This window comes from Leptopilina heterotoma, unplaced genomic scaffold (assembly GCF_015476425.1).
Source record: "Leptopilina heterotoma isolate Lh14 unplaced genomic scaffold, ASM1547642v1 Lhet_510, whole genome shotgun sequence".
Taxonomy (NCBI): domain Eukaryota; kingdom Metazoa; phylum Arthropoda; class Insecta; order Hymenoptera; family Figitidae; genus Leptopilina; species Leptopilina heterotoma.
This window is the reverse complement of record NW_025111111.1, coordinates 765,697-790,758: the sequence shown is the minus strand read 5'-3', so window position 1 is coordinate 790,758 and position 25,062 is coordinate 765,697. Positions and strand designations below refer to the sequence as shown.

General features: G+C 30.3%; 1 protein-coding gene across 6 annotated transcripts in view; it reads left to right on the top strand.

Annotated features, from left to right (window-relative positions):
- Positions 1 to 25,062, top strand: part of LOC122507833 — a 701,895-nt gene that overhangs the window by 463,442 nt on the left and 213,391 nt on the right. For 5 of the 6 annotated variants that reach the window (XM_043620759.1, XM_043620764.1, XM_043620762.1 and 2 more), the window contains one exon: positions 13,170 to 13,280. The exons of the other annotated variant lie outside the window; for it this stretch is intronic. In XM_043620759.1, the coding sequence (XP_043476694.1) occupies positions 13,170 to 13,280 (111 nt within the window). The remainder of the gene's footprint in view (positions 1 to 13,169; positions 13,281 to 25,062) is intronic. 6 annotated transcript variants of the gene reach the window in all.

Sequence of the window (25,062 nt, the reverse complement as noted above, 5' to 3'; positions counted from 1 at the left end):
AAGATTGCCAGCAAAGCTGGGACCTTAGATATGACTTCCAATGTGTCTGCACGGAAACAAAGCAAAAATACAATAGAGAAAAATGTAAGCAATAAAAATGGACCTGATAATCAAAATCGTCGAAAGAACACTTCCTATCGTCAACAAGAAAAAGTTCATGCAACGACAAGTACGGACACTGGTTCTTCATCCAAATCAAAGAGAAGGAAATTAAATAAAAAATGTTCTTATTGTGACCAAGATTCGCACACATTAGATCGATGCGAACGACTCATTGATCTACCGATATCTAATCGTTGGAATTGGGCGAAGGAAAGTAAACTTTGCTTTAAATGTCTAAAGGATTCGACACATCGACAAAATCAATGCCAAGCATCTTCGTGCAATATTTCAAATTGTGGACAAAACCATCACTCTCTCTTGCATCGAGGGAATGGAGAAATCACAAATCAAAGATCGCCATCTCTATCGCCAGAAAGAATTGGGAACCAGAATCCACCACGTCATCACGACTCACCAAATAAATGACTAGATTCTTCAGAACGTGTTTTATTAAAGGTAAAACCTGTAAGAGTTCATGGATCAAATAAAACCCTCATCACATTTGCCTTCATGGATGAAGGGTCTACAATAACCCTAATTGACTCAGAACTTGCAAAGAAAATCGAAGTTAGAGGTCCATCTTTTCCTTTAAAAATAACAGGAATCGGAGATGTACGAAATTTGGATCCTTGTAGTCAACAGGTAACCTTCGGCATTAGTGCACTTGACAGTAAAATGATACACAAAATATATAAAGCACGTACTGTGCAAAATTTTAATCTTTTTTCACAATCTCTAAGAGAATCGGACCTCAAGAACTATACACATCTATCACATTTACCGTTTGACTATTACGAAGACGTGAAACCATCTATACTTATTGGACAAGACCATTGGAATTTGATAAGTTCGATTCAAATTCGACATTCGACACCAGATGAACCAGCGGCTTCCTTAACCCAGTTAGGTTGGGTAATCCACGGCAAGATAATGAATACGAGACCAAATATACAACAAGTATATTTTACGAACGGGAGTGATCAAGCAAGAAATTGTACTACTGCGGATATGGATCTAAACGAACTAGTTAAAGCTAGTTTTGCTTTAGAAAGCGTCGGAATAACAAACTCCAAACGAAAAGGAAAACTGGAAGAAAGAGCAGAAAAAATACTAACGACGACAGCGAGAAATATAGGAAATCGTTGGGAAGTAGGTTTATTGTGAAAGAATAATAATATTCGACTACCTGATAGTAAATCATATGCCCTACATCGCTTAATGGCGCTAGAGAAAAAAATGGATAAAGATCTTGAATATGCAGCACGATATTGCAAACAAGCCGAACATCTAATAAATTCCGGTTATGCAAAAAAATAAAGGATGATACAAGCGATTCGAAATCATGGTATCTTCCACACTTTGGAGTTTCTAAATCCGGCAAACCAGATAGCATACGCCTTGTTTTCGATGCAGCAGCAAAAATTAAAGGAATCAGTTTAAATGAAAATTTATTATCAGGAATAGACTTAGTAAATTCTTTAGTCGGAGTACTTATTCGATTTCGTCAAGGACCAATCGCCTTTAAAGGCGATATTCGAGAAATGTTCCTTCAAATTAAAATTTGTGAAAGTGATCAAAATGCACAAAAATTTCTCTGGCGTGGTATGAATAGAACTGGAAATCCGGACGTTTACGCGATGACCTCAATGTTATTCGGAGCAGCATCATCCCCTTACACAGCGCAATTTATTATGCGACGAAACGCCTTAGAATTCGAAACAACCCATCCAGAAGCCGTTAAGGCGATTTTAGAAAAACATTATGTTGATGATTACATAGACAGCGTTGACACTGTTGAGGAGGCATTGAAACGAATCACGGATGTATCATCAATTCACAAACGGGGAGGATTCGAAATTAGAGGATGGACTAGTAATAGTAAATCGTTACTGGAAAAACTACCAATTTCATTACGCTCAGAAGAAATCGTGGATTTATCAATCGATCAATTACCTGTAGAGAAAACATTGGGGCTACAATGGAATCCTTCAGTTGACGCGATGTTTTTTGATCTAAAAATGAACAAACTACCTCTTGAAATATATCAAGGAATTCGTACACTTACAAAACGAGAAATGCTGCGTATTATAATGTCGGTATACGATCCCTTAGGAATCTTGTTACCCTTTACCATCAGAAGTAAAGTCATACTACAAAATGTATGGCGTAGCGGCATCGGATGGGATGAAAGATTAAAGGAGAATGAATTTCTCCAGTGGCAACAGTGGACTCAAGCTCTACCTCAAATAAAAGATCATCGAATAACGAGAGCTTATTTCGGAAATATTCGAATACCCCAAAACGTTGAACTTCACCTTTTCAGTGACGCGAGTGAAAAGGCCTATGCGGCGGTAGCATATTTAAAAATTACACAAGACGACGGTACGATTAAAGTTTCATTCATACTTGGGAAGGCTAGGGTCGCACCATTAAAGCCGGTGTCGATACCCCGATTAGAGCTGCAAGGAGCCTTAATGGCTAGCCGTTTGGGACAAACCATTGTCGAGGAATTAGACATAAAGGTGAAAAGCAGAACATTCTGGACAGATTCAAATACTGTTCTAGGATGGATTCGCGCCGATCCTCGAAGATATCAGACTTTTGTAGCGCACCGTTTAGGAGAGATAACCGAGCTAACAAATATAGAAGAATGGAAATGGGTTCCAGGAAAGCAAAATCCAGCCGATTGTAGCACTAGAGATTCTGAAAATGTCGACAGTTTAATGAAAAAATGGATTGAAGGCCCTAAGTTTCTTCAATTTGAAACTTCAATATGGTCACAATCGGTCGAAAAAACTGTCCCGCCTACGATTGAAGAAAAGAAAGTCTTTGTCGTATCTAACGTGGAAAAGAAAACCTATGAGGCCCCAATAATTAAAAACTTTAGCAAATGGCTTGTTTTAATTCGAAGTACAGCGTTATTTTTAAACGTTCCGCGTGTATGGAGAAATCATCGAAAAAGTGAACTGTGTCCAGAGTTATTGGAAAATGCTGAAAAACATTTAATCAAAAGGTCCAACAAGAGGATTTTCTAGAAGAGATCGAAGATATTGAACGAGGAAACTCTGTAGCTAAAAACAGTCGTATTAAGTCTTTGACACCCAGACTTGCAATGGAAGACGGAATTTTGAGAGTTGATGGACGAATAACAGCTGCGCAGCATGTCCCTGAGGCAACAAAATGTCAAATTATTTTAGATGGGAAAAATTATTATACTCGTTTATTAATACAACATTACCATGAAAAATATCATCATGGGTCCACTGAGACAGTATTCAATGAATTGAAGCAAAAGTATTGGATTTTGAAAATACGTCCCGCAACTAGATCAGTCACCGTAAAATGTAGATTTTGTCGGTTACGAAAGGCAAAGGCACAACAACCTAGAATGGGAGACCTGCCCCCAGCTAGATTGGCTCATCACTGTCGACCATTCACCTTTTGTGGCTTGGACTATTTTGGTCTAATGTTTGTGACGATTGGAAGGCGTAAAGAAAAGCGTTGGGGCGCCTTATTCACGTATTTAACAACTCGTGCGGTGCATTTAGAGATGGTTTCGTCAATGTCGACTGATTCAGCTATCATGGCTGTTCAAAGAATGTGTAATCGACGCGGGACTCCTTCCGAAATGTACACGGACAATGGGACGAATTTCACTGGAATGGAAGCTGAACTAAAAAGAAATGTGATGGAAATAAATCAAACCCAATTTTGTGATAAAATGACCAACCTTGGAATTAAATGGCGATTCATCCCACCACTTGCTCCTCATATGGGCGGAAGCTGGGAAAGGTTAGTGAGGAGTGTGAAGACCTCCATGGCTGTTGTTTTGAAAGAGAGATGTCCTAAAGAGGAAATCCTAAGGACTCTATTAACCGAAATAGAACATGTTATAAATAGTAGACCATTAACCTCGGTATCTGTAGATCCTAGAGACAAAGAGGCATTTACTCCCAACCATTATCTAATTGGATCTTCCTCTGGAGCGGTACGGTACGGAGAATTCATTGCGGATGATCTGTGTGGCAGAAAGCAATGGAGGATAGCCCAAAAGCTTGCAGACATGTTCTGGGCCAGGTGGGTAAAAGAATATCTTCCTAGTTTGATTGCTCGAAAATGCTGGAATACAGAGACCAGAAATTTAATGGAAGATGACGTCGTGTTAATCGCTGATTCAACTTTGCCAAGAAACATGTGGCCCAAAGGAATTATAAACAAAGTTTACCCCGGAAAGGATGGTCGAGTACGTATTGTTGATGTTCGATGCCGACAAAAAATTCTTAAAAGAGCTGCAAATAAAATTATTGTTCTTATTCCATCATCTTTGGATGCGGGAGAGTAACGTCTCCGCATTGAGGGGGAGAATGTTACTGATGAAATAAGAAGTTAAATTAATTTTGAGTTAATTGTAAATTGTTTAATTAATTATTGTTAATTATTAATTTGTAATTTAATTTTCGTTTATAATCTTGTTAAATATTATTTGTTCGTTTTTTGTATTTCGATAGAAAAATAAATGTATTGAAGTTGTCATAAAATTTTATTGCTTGAGACCCGGAAAGGTTCGACTACCTGAGACTGTATATATATATATATATATATATATATTACAGTCATTACAAGTATTAAAAGAGGGGATAGGATAATTCTAATGAAAAAGGTCAGTATTAGTTTTGACCTGTGAGCGAGCAGATTGTCTGAAGGTATTTCTTGTGTGCTTTCGGAAGAAAAATCAAGAAGTCTTCCCTTTTTTGGAGTTTATTGGAGAGCAGCCGAATTGGAGGAGCGAACTGCTAATTAGTGAATAGAAATCTTAGATAATGTTTATTAAGTAATTACGTCGACTTAACAAAGACAAGAACGTTTTGGTTTTGTTTGTCAAATGAATAAATCGAGCGTAATTTGATTTGAAAGAACGAATACCTTCGTAATAAGGTGACATTTCTTTGCTTTAAAACTGACTTGAATAGTTTTAAAGAAAAGGGAATAATAAAAGAGAAGGGATACTCTTGTCGAAGAGTGACATTTTTATCTCTTAAATCGAAAAGTAGTGAAAATTAAAATTGAATACTCTCAGGCGAGAGTGACTTTGTTAATCGAAAAACAAAATTGAATACTCTCAGGCGAGAGTGACCTTTTGTTTATTTGACTTACTTGCGCATTTTTTAAGGTAATTGTAATTCATTTAAAACATCGTCTTATGGGCGACAATATGTTGCTTCTCGGTTTAGTGTTTATAATATTAGTGGAAGTGCGACGTGATGTACTTAGTTTTCGGTCTATTTAAAAATTATAGTGAGTGCAAATAGTCAAAATTTGAAATTGTGAACGCGTTATATACTCAGTGATTTCGAGTAAAAATTGTGAAGTGATTTTAATACACCGTATTAAATGTATCAAATGTATCAAATGTTGTTAATAAATAAATTATATTAATATTTTATTATCAATAAATTATATTATGAATAAAATAAATAAAAAAAGGATTGTGTATTGCCCCTTATCCCTACTCTTGTCTCAAACGATTTTTCGAATACGTAAATTCCTTTCTATTAACTTTGATGTACACGTCTGGTTAACGAAAATATAAAAAATCCCGGTTTTTGAAGTATATTTGAATAATAAAGCAAAAAAAAACTTGAGAAAATTGAGTAAACATTTTTGATAAAAATTCGTCAAAATGCAGAAAATTTGGTCGCCATGACATAGTGAATCCGCAATTTAGCATTCAGAAAAACAAACATCAAATTCAAATTCAGCTACCCCAAAAAACGAATTTTTATCGAATAGCAATAATTTTGAAATTATCCGCCATATTGGATCAACCGTTTTTTATTTTGAAAAACGAACATCAAATTCGAATTCAGAGACCCCAAAAACCCCTGAGAAACAAATTTCTATCGAATCGGATCAATCTTGAAATTATGCGCCATATTGGGTCACCATATTGGATCCGACATTTTGAATTTTGAAAATCTGATATCATATTCGTAATCAGCGACCCCGAAATCCCCCATGTAACGAGTTTCATGTAAATCCAAATGATTTTGCTTCCTCATGAGGAAGCTTTGCATTGGTGACGATTTTCAATTTTTCAAAAGAAGGTTATATGAACTCATTTTTATCTAGAACATATGTATATTCAATTATGAGCAAATGTCCAGATGTATGTGTGTGTGTGTATGTCACAAAAATTGTGTACAAATTATCTCAGACAAATTTTGATGGATTGTCCTGAAATTTTGCAGGTTTATTGCAGTCATTAATACCTAAAATGTGACACAAGGATTTTCGAAAATATTTACAAAATTTTTTTTTATACAATTTTTTTATAATTCACAAAAAATTTTTTTTTGTATTTTTTGAAATAATTTTTTTGTTTGTTAATATTTTCATTAATTATTCCTAAAATTACATTCCTGACAAGAAAACGAATCGATTAATGTATACAAAGTATATATTTTATTAAAATTTATAAAATTAATAAATATTTTTCTTTTTCACCAAAAATTTAAATTTTTGAATTTCAATTTCAAAATTTTGTACGTGAATTACCTTACGAATTTCTATTTATATATTGAGAAAGCTAAATGGTCATGAAATGAACAACTTGTTTAATATTTTTATCCGCCATATTGGATACACCATTTTGAATTTTTAAAATCTGACTTCATATTCGTAATCAAAAATCCCTAAAACCCCTTAAAGAGTGTTGTCAAAACGATATGTAAAATTTTCGAATTTTTGCCATTTTTTCTTGTCTCTGGACCACTGTGCGATGAATTTCAATAATATATTTCTTTTTAAATAATTGAATTCTTTTGTGAATTTTTATTGAAATAGTAGATATTTAAAATAATTGAATTTTGATATTATTAAAATTAATTTATTTCTACGAAGAATTCAATTCAAATTATTTTGAAAAAAAGCAAATTGTTAAAAGTTATTTAATTAAAATCTTTGAAAATTAATTTTAATAAAATTTTTTAAGAATAATTACATTTTTCGAGAAATTCCATTAACATTGTACCGTAAACCGGGGCTACAAGGAACACCGGGGCTATAAGGAACAAAACTCTGTGTTCGGGTGGAGTTGAAGTTATCGGGGCCGTGTATGAATAAATTGTGTTACTTGCTTTTGAAAAATTGTTGCTGGGGTAACTGCCAATACTACTCAATGCAATAATTGCGACTATTAATAATTTTGTGAACAGTAGTAGCTTGTAAGTGAGTAATTGTGTTTAAGTGAAATTTCAAACTTGGGAAACATTTGATTGCCGAGGTAAGTTGTTCCTATTTTAACTTCTCAAAGTAATTTTTTTTTATTAAAGGGATTTATTATGGGAAGTTTTATTGAGTTTACTAAGTAATAAATACGTTTATTTTGTATTTACAGTAAGATTTACGAGAAAAAAACCAAAATTCAAAAACGGCGGGAATATAAGGAACACAATTATTTCTTCCGAATTGTTAAAGTGTGTTGTTAAAACGTAAGTTTTTCGTAATTTCGTTTGTTTTTTATCACCTAATTTGGTTTTTAGTGTTCAAAGATGGTTCGAAATTGTAAAAGAGTGTTGGTACCGACAAGTCACAAAAAACGACCAGTTATCATCATCGACCTCAACTGATGATACCAGCAACGTTTAGTTTTGTTTTTACATTTGTTTTATATTCTGTGTTTACTTTCGATCAATAAAAAATAATTTCTTTAACTTTAAATACGTTTTCCAATAGTTTTACCGCCTTGTTCCTTATAGCCCCATTTTGTAATTTCGAAAAAATGCGCCTTTTTCGTATTTTTTGCTTAAAATTCCAGCTTTGATCAAAACAATACTTTAACCCTTCAAAGTGCTCGCCAAGATCAAGAAAAGAAAAAAAAATTAAGGCAATATTTCAATAAACAAAAAAGTTGCAAGACTTTAAAGCTGAAATCTGTTCCTTGTAGCCCCAGATTACGGTACCAAAAATAATTTAAATTCTTCGATGATTTTTATTATTTATGAAAATAATTGAAAACCTACACTACCGTCGGGAATTATCGGTACGGCTGCACGCGCACGGACAAAAAACATACCAATCTTTAAATCACGATTTGTTTGTAAATACAAATGTCAGAAAATTAACAAATATACCATTCGAAAGATTATTAAATTCTACGATTAATGGTACATAACTGAAAATTTTAATAATTTATACAAAGATTGCAGCAATTGACAAATTTGACAAAAAAATTTTAAAAATACAATTTTTTTGGAAATTTTTTTAACCCCTGCACATTTTTTAAAAATTGCAAAAAAAATTTGAAACTTATATAAGTGTGATCATTTAAGTCTCATCTATAATTTAAGGCCAAAAAAATTTAAAAATCTCAATCGGTTAGTGAGATATCATTATAAATGTCCGAGCATTTTCAGCCAAAAACCGTTCAAAATCGACTAATTCAATGCATTTGTCAAAAAACATGCTCGGACGTTTATAACGATATCTCATGAACCGAATAAGATTTTTAAACTCTTTTGGTCTTAAATTAAAGATGAGACTTAAAGGATCACACTTATGTAAGTTTCAATTTTTTTCTACAATTTTTAAAAAATGTGCAGGGGTTGAAAAAATTTCCAAAAAAATTGTATTTTTAAAATTTTTTTGTCAAATTTGTCGATTGCTGCAATCTTTGTATAAATTATTAAAATTTTCAGTTATGTACCATTAATTGTAGTATTTAATAATCTTTCGAATGGTATATTTGTTAATTTTCTGACATTTGTATTTACAAAAAAATCGTGATTTAAAGATTGGTATGTTTTTGGGCCGTGCGTGTGCAGCCGTACCGATAATTCCCGACGGTAGTGTACATACCTATAGAATTTTATTATTTATGAAAATAATTGAATTCCTGGTTAAAAAAATGTTATTCTTCACGAAAATAATTGAATTATTGCAAAGAAATTTATAAAAAATTTGTAAATAATAGAATTCCTCTGAAATTTTTATTATTTAATTCATTCATTCAAAATTGTCATTTTCTAAAATTTCAAATTAAAATTTTTTTTATCCCACATGGACAAAAATGGCGCTTTCTGATAGCAGTCGACAGGGTGGAAAGTCATTCATTTCCTTGACCGTATGAAAATGGCGGCCGTGTTCTTCCAAGGGCAAGAAAATTAGCTGTTCACGAACATTTTTCTTGCCCATTGGAGAAAACGGCCGCCATTTTCATACAAGTTTTCGTTTTGGGAAATATTTTATGAAAATCGTAGATATTGAAAATCATTAAAATTAGAAAAATTTCTGAAAATAATTGAACTTTGGAGAAGAATTTTGTTATTTATAAAGATAATTGGGATTTTTACAAGAATTTTTTTCAAGATTTGAACATAGTTGAATGTAATAAGAAGACTTTTTTTTAAAGAATTTTTCCAATTATTTTTAAATTCTACAAAATTAAATTTTTTTAGTATTTTCAACAAAAATTTAAATTAGAAAATTTCCAAATTTTATTCTTTTTAAAATTGCTAATTTTATTTATAAAAGGTAGTAAGAAGTTAGCCGCGCGATTTAATGCTAGTTTACATTAAAAAAGATTAAGAATTTAACTTAACTTAAAAGAATGAGGCTTCAGATACTAATGTATTGTGAAACTTAAGGAGTGGTGTGTCTAGGTTAATGAACCATGATCACACCACTGCCTAAAACTGCAAGCTTGCAGAAAAGCGCCTGGCAACGAGGAGGTGCAATAAACTAAAGAATGATTTCAACACTGTAATGTCGATGAATAAAATCGATAAACACAGGGAAATCTGAGCATTTGCCCGTGTGTCTCGGCGTCACCAAGACGGAGAGTTAGGGCTATAGTTTATTGTACGAAGCTCTTGTTTTTTGAATTAAATTGAAGGTCTGAATAATAGACCACAAGATAAAGATGAAGTAATAAAATAAGTGAGTAAATAAATGGTTATAAAATAAAGTGACAAAAGTGAGAAATGAAAAGTGAAATAATAAATAAAGTTCAAGCGCGTTATAACACAAAGGAAATTAACTAAAGTAAATAAAACTAAAAGAAAATATATAAATATGATTACAGTACAGAATGTCCAAAATGAAAGGTCCAAATCCAAAAGGTCCAATAAATAGAAATTCCAAAATACAAAAAGTCCAATAATTAGAAGGTCCAAAAGGTTCAAAAAGTCAAAATTAAAAATTGTTCAATATTGAAAAGTCCAAAAAATATACCTAAAGTCCAATAAAATTGTATTTTATTTCAGCGGGAAACAAATTGTTTATTCCACTTTCTTTTGTTTGACATGAAGTTGTGTCTTGTGTAACCTTTGTTTCATGGTTTCAATATTTTGTATCATTTGACATGTAAATTCTCGTCGTGGTATCATTCGAAATTTTTTGTGTTTCAATTTCAATCTTAAATTTGTTGAGAATTTATTGTCAATATTAAATTTATTTAAAAAATGGATAACGTAGCCGCGGAAATTATATTAATGAGAAAAACGCATTATTTACATGCCGATGGGTTTTTAAACACCAAACATTCGTCGGTTTTTTTTATCCAAAACTTTCTGAGATATAAGCCATTGAAGTGACGCCTTCGGAAAAAACATGAATTACGGTGACCAGCATTCCGCAAGTATAGTTCGTCTGAACTGCAAAAATAAAATTGATTTACATTTATTATAAGATTATCTAGTTCTCGATCCAAGGATTTAAAAAAAATATTTGACAAAATGTCATCCTGTCAAAGTCATGAGCATGATTTTGGTTAAAAATAAAAGTGGATTTTCAGCTGTAGGAAAAAAATTTTTGCATAAAAAAGAAGTCCTTCGATCAGGAACTAGATAATCTTATAATAAATGTAAATCAATTTCATTTTGCATTTCAGACGAACTATACTTGCGGAATGCTGGTCACCGTAATTTATGTTTTTTCCGCAGGCGCCACTTCAATGGGTCATATCTCAGAAAGATTTTTATAAAATTTTTTTTCTTTTTAAATTAAAGCCTTATGTATGTACTTGTTGTAAAGCAAAGTATTTAGGTAATAAATAGTATTTTTAAAAAAGTTTTATGGTTTATTAGAAAAAAATTCTTGAAAAAGGCACTACTTTTTAACGTTACAACTAGTGTTCCCCCTTAACTCATTTGCGAGACGAAAATAATCCAGGTGGCACAAGAGGACAATTAATAAAATAGTTTGAACTGTATAATGTAAAAACTAGGAACGTCTCATAAACACATGTTCACTTGATCGCGTCAGTAATATTTAAAAAATATTCCGTTAAGAAAAAAATGTCACGAAGTCCTAAATTGTATAAACTTAAGAACTTGTACTGAGGTGCAGGGCGAGACTCTGGCCCTAAAGCTGCTCGTGCAAACGCTGCCATTAAAGTGAACAGGGTACGCAACAAGTGGGTTAAAAGAATATAGATTTATCATTGTGCGAATCATGAAGAAACACAACAATATACTTGGTCGGAATAAGGACTCCGCTTCTAAAACACTAATTTTACCAATTTTAAGAAAAGAAATAAATATAATTTCCAAATTTAATTCTTTCTTAAAGGGTCACACCACTTTGACCCTATCAAAATATACACTTTTTATTGAAGAATAGAAATTTTTTTAAGAAAATTAAAATGTATTGCCGTGCGGTGGACACTATAACTCAGTCCAGAATTGATCTAGACCAAAAAATAAAAAAGCATTAGTTTCTGCGACTCAAAATCTAGCAAAATACGTATCCGTTTTTAAAAAATGCATTTTTCGCAAAATGACAACGATTTGAAGGAAAAAGTGCGTATTTTTTTCCTAAATTTCGTTACTTAAACTTGTCTAGAAGATGTAAATATTAATATTTTGAAAAATTCTTACGTATTTCGCTAGATAATTATATTACAAACAAAATTTAAAAAATCTAAGAGAATTGATTGAAATTTGTGACAGCTAGAGTGGAGTATCTACCGATTTATAAAATACAGTTTTGAGAAAAAAGCTTTGCTCGTGCTACGACTCGTTCTTTAATATTGTGCTCGGCACATAAACTCGGACTTACCTCCTTTGATGCATACTTAACTTTATGCAACAAAGGCATATTTTGATCACTTGTATGCGCTTGTACAGGTAGATAAAGTGACTATAATACGCCTGAGTTGTATAAACAATATTAATGAAAGTGTATCGCGTCAAGTAGAACAAAAACCAAGTGTTACAAAACTATTAGTGATAAAATTTGGCACCAGTTTTTTAATTCAATATTCAGTAAATTCCTCCACAATTATTTTATAAATTAATTTTTTCGATTTTTGGAAGACGTATAAAATGTAAAAGAAAAACACTCTTACTTTTTTTATAAAATTAAATAGACGACGTTTTGGTACTCTGGATCGCCACCATCATCAGATCACATTAATAAAAAATGTTTTCCTAATAAATTCAACACAATTTTAAAACTAAAATAAAAAATTAAACAAAAAATTATTTATATCAGAAATTATATTATATTATACTCAATTTGATGTTTGTTCACAACAGATTCCAGGTTTTTGTTTTTATGTTTACTAATTCTTTTTTTTTAAAGTACGTTTCGATTCATCAATATACGTGGTTGGGTATATTTTAGTAACTTTTTCGACTAGAAATATCGTCCAGAACACTATTTATTATTAACTTTTTAAAAATAAACAATTACTTTTTGTATTAAAACTAAATATTTTTATCTGAAAATAATGTCAATCATACTTTATTTCAAGACAAATAAAATGAAACGTGAACCATGAAAATCGATCAATAAGATTTATAAATTAGTTTATTTAATACTTACCTTCAAAATTTTCAATATTCAATAATATTAACAACAAAATTTGTTTGTGAAATTCTTTGGAATTATGATTTCTTATATAAAATACAACTTATACCAAATTACAACAAAAAAGAAAATTAAAATATTTTTGTGTCTCCTTTCAGGAATTCTCACTTAGCTATAAAGCTCAGAATCCACAATGTTTACATATTTACATACTTCCATTCATATACTAATAATTTGTTTAAATACAATGTTTACAGAAAATCCTTCAAATCCAGTAATCTATGATGAAAGAGGTATTGAAGTAAGAGGAATTAGTGGTCCATTTCTGGAAGGATATAATCTTCTTTTGATTTGTAAAGTATTTGGAGGTAAGTTAAATTTCGTATATGATGCAAAATGTCTGAAGTAGACAACCCAAAAAAAGTTCTGAGATTGATTTGATACTTTAAAAATTTCTTGTTGTACGAAAAAGTATCTCAAGAAAAAATTGCTTGATTTTGTTGAAAATTCAAGGAAAAAAATAAAAAAAAATATTTTTTTGAAAATTGTCAAAAATACAAAATTTTGAAAATTTCAAAATTTTGTATTTTTGTTATTTTTTGACGAAATGAGCTGTCCAACGAACTCAGGCTTCATTATTATTGACTAAAAAGTTCCCAAATTGCAAATCGATTCATAAAAATTTATTCGAGTTATCGTCGAGACAAAATTTTCTACAGACCAACAGACAGACAGACACTTCGCTAAAAACCATTTTTTTGGAATCAGGGGGTCATGAAACGTGAAGATTTACCAAAATTAGACAATGCTCAAAATCACACAAATCCAAAACTTTCTCATTTTTGATGAGAATGTAATTAGTTTTTTGCAAATAAGTCGAAAAGTTTTAAGTTTAGTAAAAAGTTGTCAACAGCAAAGTTGTAGCTGATGGTAAGACGAGAAAAAAAGTCTCTGGTAGCAAGCTCCCATAGGCAATAGTTTTGGAGATAATTGAGTCGGAATATGGATTTTTTGTTAAAAAAATGATAAAAAATATATATACGGTGGTTTTTCCGGAAATTACTAGTTTTTGGTTAATGTGAGCATTTTTTGAGTACAATGGGGTGAGAATATGTGGAAATTAATGTAATAATTTTTTTCTCTTTGAGAAATTTTGATTTTTAGCGTTATTTTAGGATTTTTGAGTATTTTTTTACTATTTAAGAGTCTATAACTTCGAAATTTGACTTTCTATGAAAAAATGTTGTAGAGAAAAGTTGTTTGCATTTTTCTAATCTAAAGTAATATAAAGTTAAAAATAATGAAATTTGAAAAAATTGAGTTTTCAAAATTTTGAAACTACTGTAGTTTGCGTAGTTTTCGACGAAAATGGCTGGCTAACGAACTCGATCTGTATTTTAACACTAACTTTGTGCATGCAAAGTTGCAAGTTGATGCAATAAGTTTTTCAAGAGTTATCGTAGGGACACCATTGTGTCTACAGACAGACACGAAGACAGACATACGGACAGACACTTTTTCTAGACCATATTTTTTGGACTCAGGGGACCCCAAAACGTCGAGATTTCATGAAATTAGCGAAAGTCAATTTTCGACCAAAACTAATAATTTCTCATTTTTGATGAGAATGTAAAAATTAAACAATTGGTATATATTATATTGAGGAAGCTTTTTTATCTTCTTTCAATTATTGATAGTTAAAAGTGCCAATAAATTTTTTGGTATTTTTTTTAACTTTACGTTCTGTAGGCCTCTGAAAATAATTTACTAAATCATACTTCTATCTCAGAAAAAAAACAAAAGAAATATTTATAAAAAAATGCATATGAAAATAAATGGATTTATACAATATAGAATAAAGTAAAGATAATTTTAGAAATGTAAAAAGATTTATAAAAGTCAAACTTACTATTTATTCAGTATGATTAATTAATATTAATAAAAAAGAAATATAAGTGTGGTTTCTGTAAATATTATACAAAAAATGTAAGTACTCCGTCATTTCGAAGAAAATAATTTATTTCAATATATGCTTTTCTATAAGATTCATGAGATGCAAAATTTCGTTAATAATCTTGAGAAATATTATCTTTAAACTTTTTTCAAAGTTCATTTAAATGAACTGGTTGGCAGTACATTAAAATACGTACAAATAAGTGTCTTAATTATCTGAAGTTTGAACTATTATTTGAAATTAGGAAATTAAAACGTCTTTGACCAATTGATAAGAAAGAAACGTGTAAAGAAATCTTACGTGTGAATCTTATTACAAAAAAATGACGCAATTTACCAATAAGAAGCGTCGAAGAAAGTCTCACGCGTAAAGACAGCCATACTGAGACACACTCCTTTTTTAAGAAAAAAAAATATATAACGACTCAGACATTTTTATAGAAAAAATATTTACTTTTATTTCAATAATTCAGTGTAAACATAATTCTTGATTAGTAAATTAGGTCTTTGATTTCCTAAATATATAATTAATGATTCCCAAGATTTAACTCGTGAAAATGCAACATATACTTGCCCATGATTAAATACATTTTTACGAAGGTCTACACCAATCTTGTCAAAAGTTTGTCCTTGGCTTTTATTTATTGTCATTGCGAATGCTAATTTTATAGGAAATTGCCGTCGTTTGAAAGTAAAAGGATAAATATCCTCACAATACAGCGTAATACGATTTATAAATACAATATCTCCAACCTTATCACCTGTTAAAATACGACAACGTAGCAGATTGTTTGATAGTTCTAATACCTGCATTCGCGTTCCATTACATAAACCTTCATTAATACTAAGATTTCGAAGTAGCATGACAATACAATTGGCTCTTAATCGTAATTCATAAGGCGGGAAATTTGATGGATTTAAAGTATTCAAATACTCTGTTAAAATAGCATCATTTATACTTCCATTATCACAATTTTCGGTACTATCAACACTTGTATAAATTCGCTCACTTTTATTATCAAACAGTTCAAGTACCTTGTTGTTAATTTCATCAACATCAACATTTCGAGCAGACAATATTGCTACTTTTGCTAAATCATCGTATTTTTTATTGATAATTAATTCTCCAAATATTTTATGAATGATATCACCATTCTCTACACATTGCTCTGGTGCTAGTATATTATTATCATTATCATTTAAAGTACCATTTCCAACTGATAATAAATATTCTGAAAATTCTATTTCACCAGGTAAAGTTTTCATATTTTCTGTTAATGATATTACCTTAAAATGACTCCATAATGTGCTAGATTTAATAGATAAATTAACTAATTCGCTTCTAGTAGCATTAACTTTAACAGGCAATAATTGTCTAAAATCACCACCCAAAAGCATAGTTTTTCCACCAAATGGCATATCAACATTCATAAAATCGCGTAATGTTCTATCAATTAATTCCATAGCATATCTTGGTGCCATTGGAGCTTTATCCCAAATAAAGACATCAACCTCTTTCAAAAATGTAGCTTCTTTAGATTGACTTTTAATATTTGATGTAGAATCATAGAACAATGGAACAGGCATCCCAAACGTTTTATGTACAGTTTTACCACGGGGAAGTAATATTGCGGCAATGCCTGTAAATGCCATAGTACAAACACATTTTCCTTTACTTCTTAACAAATGGTATAAAGTTGTATAAACAAAAGTTTTTCCGGATCCACCTGGTCCATCAATGTAATAACATGAAGAAGATGGTATTCTTTTATCTTGGATAACTACATTTAATACTTCATCAAGAATATACTTCTGTTTGGAATTCAGTTTCACATATTGCATTTCACCAATCTCTTTATGTTGTTGTAATGACATTTCGTTGTTTGTTTGATTTTCTGTTTCAATACTTATTTCATTTAACTGTATCATTTCAGGAAAATTGCGAATATTTGATCCTTCATGCAACAGAAAGTTAATTATATCATTATATGCTCTTTTATGAGCTTCATTAGATGGATAATTTTTCTGATAATCTTCAGACATAGCCTCTTTAAACTTTTCCCAAAGTTCGTTTGGATGAACTGGATGGCAATAAATTAAAATACGCACAAATAAACGTCTTAATTGTTGTGGCATCATCCATACTTCTCCTTCTGTTAAAGCACGTTCCCATTCTTCATCATCTTCAATAAGGCCTAATGCTAAACATGCACTACGAAAAGTGTCATGTACAATATTGTTGACAGTTCGCAGATGATCATAACTTGTAGCGCCTTTAACTACTATTAAAAGTAATCTAAGATAAAACAGTTTTGATTGACTGGGCGAAATTGAATACATCCGTCCAATGACATTAAATGACCCTTTACGCTTCACCCATTTTAATGTATTTCACCACGTTCTTTCTTAAAAACATAATAACATGGAATTTCTGCATATGTATATTGTCTAGCTTGTGGATCACGCCTATTTAAATCGAAGTATTCTAATAACATAGTCCGTTTCTGTAAAGCTTCATTTATAGCATCATCATTTGCTTCTTCACTAATGGTTACAGTATGCCGATTAATTAAATGAACAGGTAATCGGAGAATAGAATGACTTTTACTCTGTAATGGTCTACCAAATATTCTATCAGATGCTTCAACAGGACTAACATATCGAGTTTCAATAAAGTTTTTTATTTCATCATATTCTAAAGAACTTGTATTATTACTACTATCGGTAATTACTACAACAGCAGCATCATTTCCTTTAAAGATATATTTATACAAATATTTTACGGATTTAATACTTGAAACTACTTCTACATTAATATGACAATTAAATAACTAAAGTAATGTAGGATTGTATGGAACAACGTATTGATTATCTGTAGTTCCTCCATTTAGGCGATCGTATTGTCTTGTATTAAGGCGGCGATACGTTGGGTATCCGTTTTCATCTATTATTGTCTCAGAACAGAATTGCTTTGGGAAACCTTTCAAACATTTACTATTATTATCTTTACACCAATTTCCACATGGGCCATGAATCATATTTTTTATAACGATGTCATGACGTATAACATTTTCTGATTGACTTGGAATTTCTGCCAAAATATATTTGTCTACAATCTCGGGTGTTGCTATTTTATAATTTTGTTTCAAAGTCACTAATAAATGCATATGCGGCAATCCACGTTTTTGATATTCAATGACATACACATAAGCAATCACTTCGCCAAATAATTGTTCCTTTACAATAGTATTAATAAGTTTATCTTTTTTATGGTAAAAACACGCGATACAATATCTGGTCTGTCAGAGGCAGTTTGGTTAGGTAATAAATTTTCGTGTATTTCACGCCAGTTTGGATTACACGTCATCGTAATAAAAAGATCAGGTTTACCAAATTTTCTCACAATAGCCATTGCATCTTGGTAATGCTGTAACATATTTCTCGGAGAACCTGTGAAAGATGATAGAAGTATTACAATTTTCCCAACTTCATTGTTCGAATCATCAGCTCTTCTTTGTAAATGATCAATTAGACCTTCGTAAGTATCTGCATGAAGTTTCTTTTGATTATTTCGACAGAAATTTGTCCTATCTTTTTCAATTTTCACATAACTGTCGACAATCCATTGCTGAAATAATCTACCACCCTTTAAAAATACATTGTTGTCCCTAGAATCCATTCTATGCCTGATGTATGCAGCTCTTGATACACGTTTATTTGTATTAGCGCAGGTCAGATTTTTGTCCCAACCTCTTGTTCCATGTGGATAAAATAAAGGATATATCCATGGCTCAACATTGGGATTCATAGAATTTATATATTGTAAACTTTTTGTATTCTTATTATATACGGTAACATATGATTCTGGAATATCACCATCAGCAGTTGTAGTAAAAATTGCTGCAACTTCATTGACACTTTGTAAATTATAACGTCTACTATCCATCCCAGGCTTTAATGAAAATAATAATTGCATCTCAGGCTCAATTTCTGCATTATTTTCAGTCATTGTTTTTTTAATTTCTTCATGCATCATACGGTAGGACTGTGCAAATAGGTTACAATCCCGAAGGGCTGTATCAATTCCATCAACAATATCTCGGTTTAATTGAACATTATTCTTACAACGAATTTCGGAAGCTTCGTTTTGATCAACAATAAATAACTGTCCAAATGAAGGAGTATCGTTTCTTTCTGCATACAAAGATGTATTCATTTGATAATAAACCTGACCATGTATTTTGAAACAATATGGTCCTGGTCGTCTATTGTTAAAATTAACTAAGTTAGCGTTGAAAGAAGCAAAACCAAATGAATTATTGTAAGGTCGTATATTATGAAGAAAATGCCCAGATAATTCGTGGGTGCCATCAAATAAATTTTGTAATATGAGTGGAGGAGCAGGTAGATCTTCAAGAATGACTTCGCCATGTTTACAACAATCATGAAATGAGTTTTTTTTATTAGATACTCTTTCTGCTTGGAAATGTTTAGCATTACAATGCTCACATGAAATGTTCATCGCACCAGCAAAATGTTCTTCTATATGCGAGACTGAAATACTGTCAGAGAAATTTTGATTCTGTGCAGAAGCCCGTTTTTTTGGCGATGAGTTTTTCGATAAGCTACATTTTTTTGACGACCGGAAATATTAGTATTTGATAAATTTGCTGTAACAGTTACATTATCTTTTGCCAAAGTTGTAGTAACAGATGTAGAGGATTTTTCTAAATTTATATTTGATTTTGACACTGTAATAATACTGTCCTTTGTTTAAAGTGATTGAGGGTTGAGAATTCTATTATTCTCTTGTTTTTTTTGTCGAAACTTTCTTTAATAAGCAGCTTTCTTTTGACGTTTCATGACTTGATGTTGTTCTTCTTCCTCTAAAGAACGTATTATTGATCTTTTTTTTACATGATTTTCATTTTTTAAATTAGTATATTTTGTAACATTTCTTGAATCATTACAATCATCATTAGTTTTTGATTTTATAAATAATTCACTGTTAACTTTATGTTCACAAAGTTTTACATAAGAATGATCACGTGTAATGTTCATTTCATTACAATAACCTATCTCTATATGTGACTTTGAAATAATATCAGACTGATTTTGTTTTTGAACAATAGTATGTTAATTTTGTCGAGAGGTGCGCTTGTAAGCAACATTTCTGTCACGAATTGAGATTTTAACTTTAGAAGTAGAAATATTTTCTTCTGCTGATGATAAAGCTGTAGATGTGCTTTGGGGCCTCGTATTTAAAGTTTGCTCTGCACTAATGAATTCATTAAAATCCAATGATTCAGAGCGAACAATTTTATTATTTTCTCGCTTTTTTTGTCGCTATTTTTTTTTGATAAGCAGCTTTCTTTGACGTTTTATGATTTTATATTTTTCTTCTACTTCAAGAAAATGAACCATAGCTCTTTTTTTCTTCTTGCTTCTCAGTTATTATTAATCTTGTATCTTTCATTCCATTGCTTGAATCAATAGAAATATTATTAACATCATTTGCTGGAACTAAAGGCAAATTTTCTAAACTATCAACAAAATTTTTTTTACAAACATTGCTGGTTGAATTCAACGATGATAAATTATTGTCAACAATTTTATTTTCTTCATTTTGGAAACTTTTTTCTCTAGCTCGATTCCTAAGAAGACACTCCCAATTATATTCAACAGTCATAGTTCTAATATTAGTCGACCTTACTGACGGAAATTTACTTAAACGATTGTTTTTGAACATTAACATTAAATAATTTCTTAACCGACAGATTAGCTCAGTCGGATAGATGCCTGGCGTTGGCGGTCGTTTAAGGACCAAGGGTATAAGTATCCTTGGTTCGCGCCCACTTGGCTTGGTATTTTTCCGGCACGTGAGACAATCTGAGCGGAAGGGTTTGACGTCGAGGTATAATGATGTGCACCGTCGATTATTGTCCGGTACACACCATTAGAACTCGACTGTCGATAAACCCTCTTCTCTGGCGAGAAAACCCATTGACGGGTGGTCCAGGCGCAATGCGAGTACTCCTAATAAAAGTCGGCTGTAGACGCAAATTAGGTTAATATATAGAAAATTTATGTAGAATGGTTATGCTTAATCCAATAAAAGTATTTCTCGGGGACTCTTGTCGAAATGCGTAAGGCCAATAGGGCAGGAGTATAAACAATAAAAAAAAAAAACATTAAATAATTTTTCATGTTATAATAATAGTAATTGACAGAGTGGGGCATAATATTAAAAAATATCGATGTTGCGAATGCTATTGCATATATTGCACAAGCAAGACTATTGTTTGGTTGTCGATCAACAGTTGTGAAAACTACTGGATGTTTAAAAGGATATAATCTACTTAAATATTTCTTTTGATCTTCATTTAAACATCCTTCATTAAGACTATCATAAATATAAAGTCTCATTCCATCATAATAAGTGCAAATCCAATGACCTTTCTTGATAGGTCCACTAAAAAGTATTTGAATATGCTTTTTACCTTTTTCAATCGGACTAATAAATTCAAGCGTATATAAATACAAAGTGCTTTGCATGCTAAAAGCAGAATTTGATTCTCTTCTCAATAATTTTTCGAATTCATCAATATGAGTATCATTTAACATTCCTCCTTCAGTAAGTATAATATTAAAATCTGTAATACTTAAATTAACAGTTTCTTTTTTGTTCGACATGATTTCTTTCAATTTATTAAAAAAATATATCGCTTCTAAAAAATAGTTTTTCATAAAATTAATTAATTCAGAACACATGTAAATAATGTTACTATTGTCACATTTAACAGTAACTGGAATTTTTATCTTATCCTTTCTTATTGAAGATTATTAAGAATGTAAAGAATGTATCTTCATCTATTAATATTATTAATATTATTAAATATAAGTATTTTTGGTAAGTTTTTCTGTTTTGTATCTGTTTATATTTCTTATTTTTTATCTTTTATTCTAGTATCTGTTAATCTAGTAGCTCTTGGCTAAATCTCTGTTTACTAAGTATCTGGTATCTCGTAATCACATGTTATCAATAGTACTTATCTTTAATTTTTATATATTTTATCAACAATAAATATATGCGTATTTTTTGTAAGCTTTTCTGTTTTGTATCTGTTTAGTATCTGTTAATCTAGTATCTGTTAATCTAGTATCTGTTAATTTAGTACCTCTTGACTAAATCTCTGTTTATCAAGTATCTGGTATCTCGTAATCACATGTTATTTTTAGTACTTATCTTTAATATTTATAAAGTTTTTCCAAATAATAAATAATAATATCTAACTACCAAAATGTTGAAAAATCAATAATTAAGATTAAGAAAACAAATATAAATCAATATTAAATCACAATTATTACCACTATAATATAATTATGTAATATACAAACATCAGAATTTAAAAAAATCAATTAATATTCTACATTCAGAAATCAAAATAACAGGCAAATGTCCTTTATTCCTTTAAACTTTAATTTAATTAAATTAATGTCCATAACTTTAATTTAATTTATAATTAATTAATTAATAAATCAAATAATTCACATTATATTTACAAACTCCCCCTAATAAATATACAAATAATATTAACAAAAAATATAATTAGTATTTACATGTATTTTAATACTTACGTACGTAACGTATGTAATGTACTTTAACTTTTTTTAATATACAAAAAACAAAACCACAAAATTCACAATCAACACTTTCAGAAGAAAAATCACTCGGTAAATAACAGTCAATATTTCTTATTGAAACAATACACGTGTCACACTTTACAAATGGCTGACAGTTGCTAACACTTGTAACATTTCGTAATTTTTCGTATCAAAAACTATGCGTTTCACACTGAGGTGAGGTTACATAGCTGTAGCGAACAAACAATTTTTGTTTGGAAAAAAGATGCGCGCGCAACAATTTTGAAGAGTCTAAAATGAATCATAAAATTAAATATATTTTAATATTAAACTTTTAATTTATTACAAACCAAACCATAATTAAAAATTATTATATTAAACTACTTTTAGTTAACTTTTAGTTAATAATTTTAATTGATTATTTTTTTAATTTTAAATTTAAAAAAAAAACGAAAATATAAAAGTGTGAGGTCACCATCATTATAAAATTCAGCCAATGAGGAACACTCATTATAAAATCAGCCAATGAGGAAAAAGTTCTACAGTTGAAGTTAGCTGCTTTGACATCAGTAAGTAGTGTCACGACGATTATATCCAATCAAAGTAAAGGATTTTGAAAAAGAGCCAATCAAGAAAAAGTTCTACACTTGAAGTTAGTCGATCTTACTCACCTCGTTTTTACGAAAGGATAATTTTAAATTTTAAAAAAGAAAAACGGAAATATAAAAGTGTGCGGTCACCATCATTATAAAATTCAGCCAATGAGGAACACTCATTATAAAATCAGCCAATGAGGAAAAAGTTCTACACTTGAAGTTAGCTGCTTTGACATCAGTAAGTAGTGTCACGACGTTTATATCCAATCAAAGTAAAGGATTTTGAAAAAGAGCCAATCAAGAAAAAGTTCTACACTTGAAGTTAGTCGATCTTACACATCTCGTTTTTACGAAAGGATATACTCAAGACCTTATTTCATTGTGAGTATATAAAAATGTGACTAACAATAAGACTTTAAGATATGTTCTTTTCTTTTTCTGAAATATTAGAAAAAGATTACAAATTTTTTTGAAGAATATTAAAAAAACATAAAACACAAAAACCAAAAATTAATTCTAACACACTCAGCAGTTTTACGACATAATTTTTACAAACATATTACAAACATATTGAGCAAGTCATTACCTAAACCTTCCTCTTATATAAAAAATTCGTTCAATTTTAAAGAATCTATTAATAATTTAAAAATCCCACAGTCTTATGTTATGTTGTCTCTTGATGTTTCGTCCTTATTCACTAATGTACCTATTGAACTTGTCATGAAGGGTATTGAAGGCAGATGGTCATATATTGAAAAATTCACTAAGATTCCTAAAGATGAATTTAAAAATTGTATTGTATTCATTATGAACAATATGTTCTTTCAATTTAATAATAAATATTATAGACAAAAGTTTGGCACGCCCATGGGCGCCTCAATTTCTCCAATTCTAGCTGACATAGTTATGCAAGATTTGGAAGAAACTATAATTAATAATTTAGATTTTCCAATTATTTCATATAAGAGATATGTGGATGACACTTTTTTATGTGTTCCAAAAAATAAAGTATCCACAGTTGTTAATGCCTTCAATTCCTTTCATGACAGATTACAGTTCACTCATGAATCAGAATGTAATAATGAAATAAATTTTCTCAATTTAAAGATTATAAGATCAGAAAACAATAATATCATTACTGATTGGTACAGAAAAGATACTTATTCAGGAAGACTACTGAACTATTACTCAAATCATCCAATACAACAAAAAATTGCAATTATTAAAAATCTTGTTGATACTGTTTTGATACTTTTCGGATAAAAAATTCTACAATAAAAACATAAATTTAGTTAAATTAGATTTAAAACTTAATAATTATCCTGAACAATTTGTTAAAAATCATGTGAGAAAAAGAATTATTGAAATTAATAACAGAAAAGCTTCAAATAACATTATTGACAACAATAGTAATAATAATACGTTAGTTAAGAAAATAGTTTTTCCTTATTATGGACCAATATCGGAAAATATCAAAAGATTACTTAAAGCTTTTAACATTCAAACAGTTTTTAGTGTCAACTCAAAATTTAATAAATTTATTAAGCTTGGTAAGGATAGACTCGAGAGACACAATCAATGTAATTGTGTCTATAGATTCCAATGTAATTGTGGTAAATCATACATAGGACAGACTAAAAGACCCTTGCATATTCGTAGAAAGGAACATATGAGTAATCATTTAACTAATTCTAATTGTGATTCCTCTCCACATTTTATAAAATGGGATGATTTTAATATTTTAGATGTTGAACCAAATCTTAACAAACGATTAGTATCAGAAATGTTTTTCATAAAGAAAGAAGGAGAGAATAATTTAAATAAAATGACCGACTTGAATAATTTTGATAAATCGTACGAAATGATTTTGAATTTTATTTCCAGCAATTTAACGTAATAAATACTCATTGAGTTTCATTCTCTGTTCTTATTTAATTTATTTTTTTTATTTGTTTTT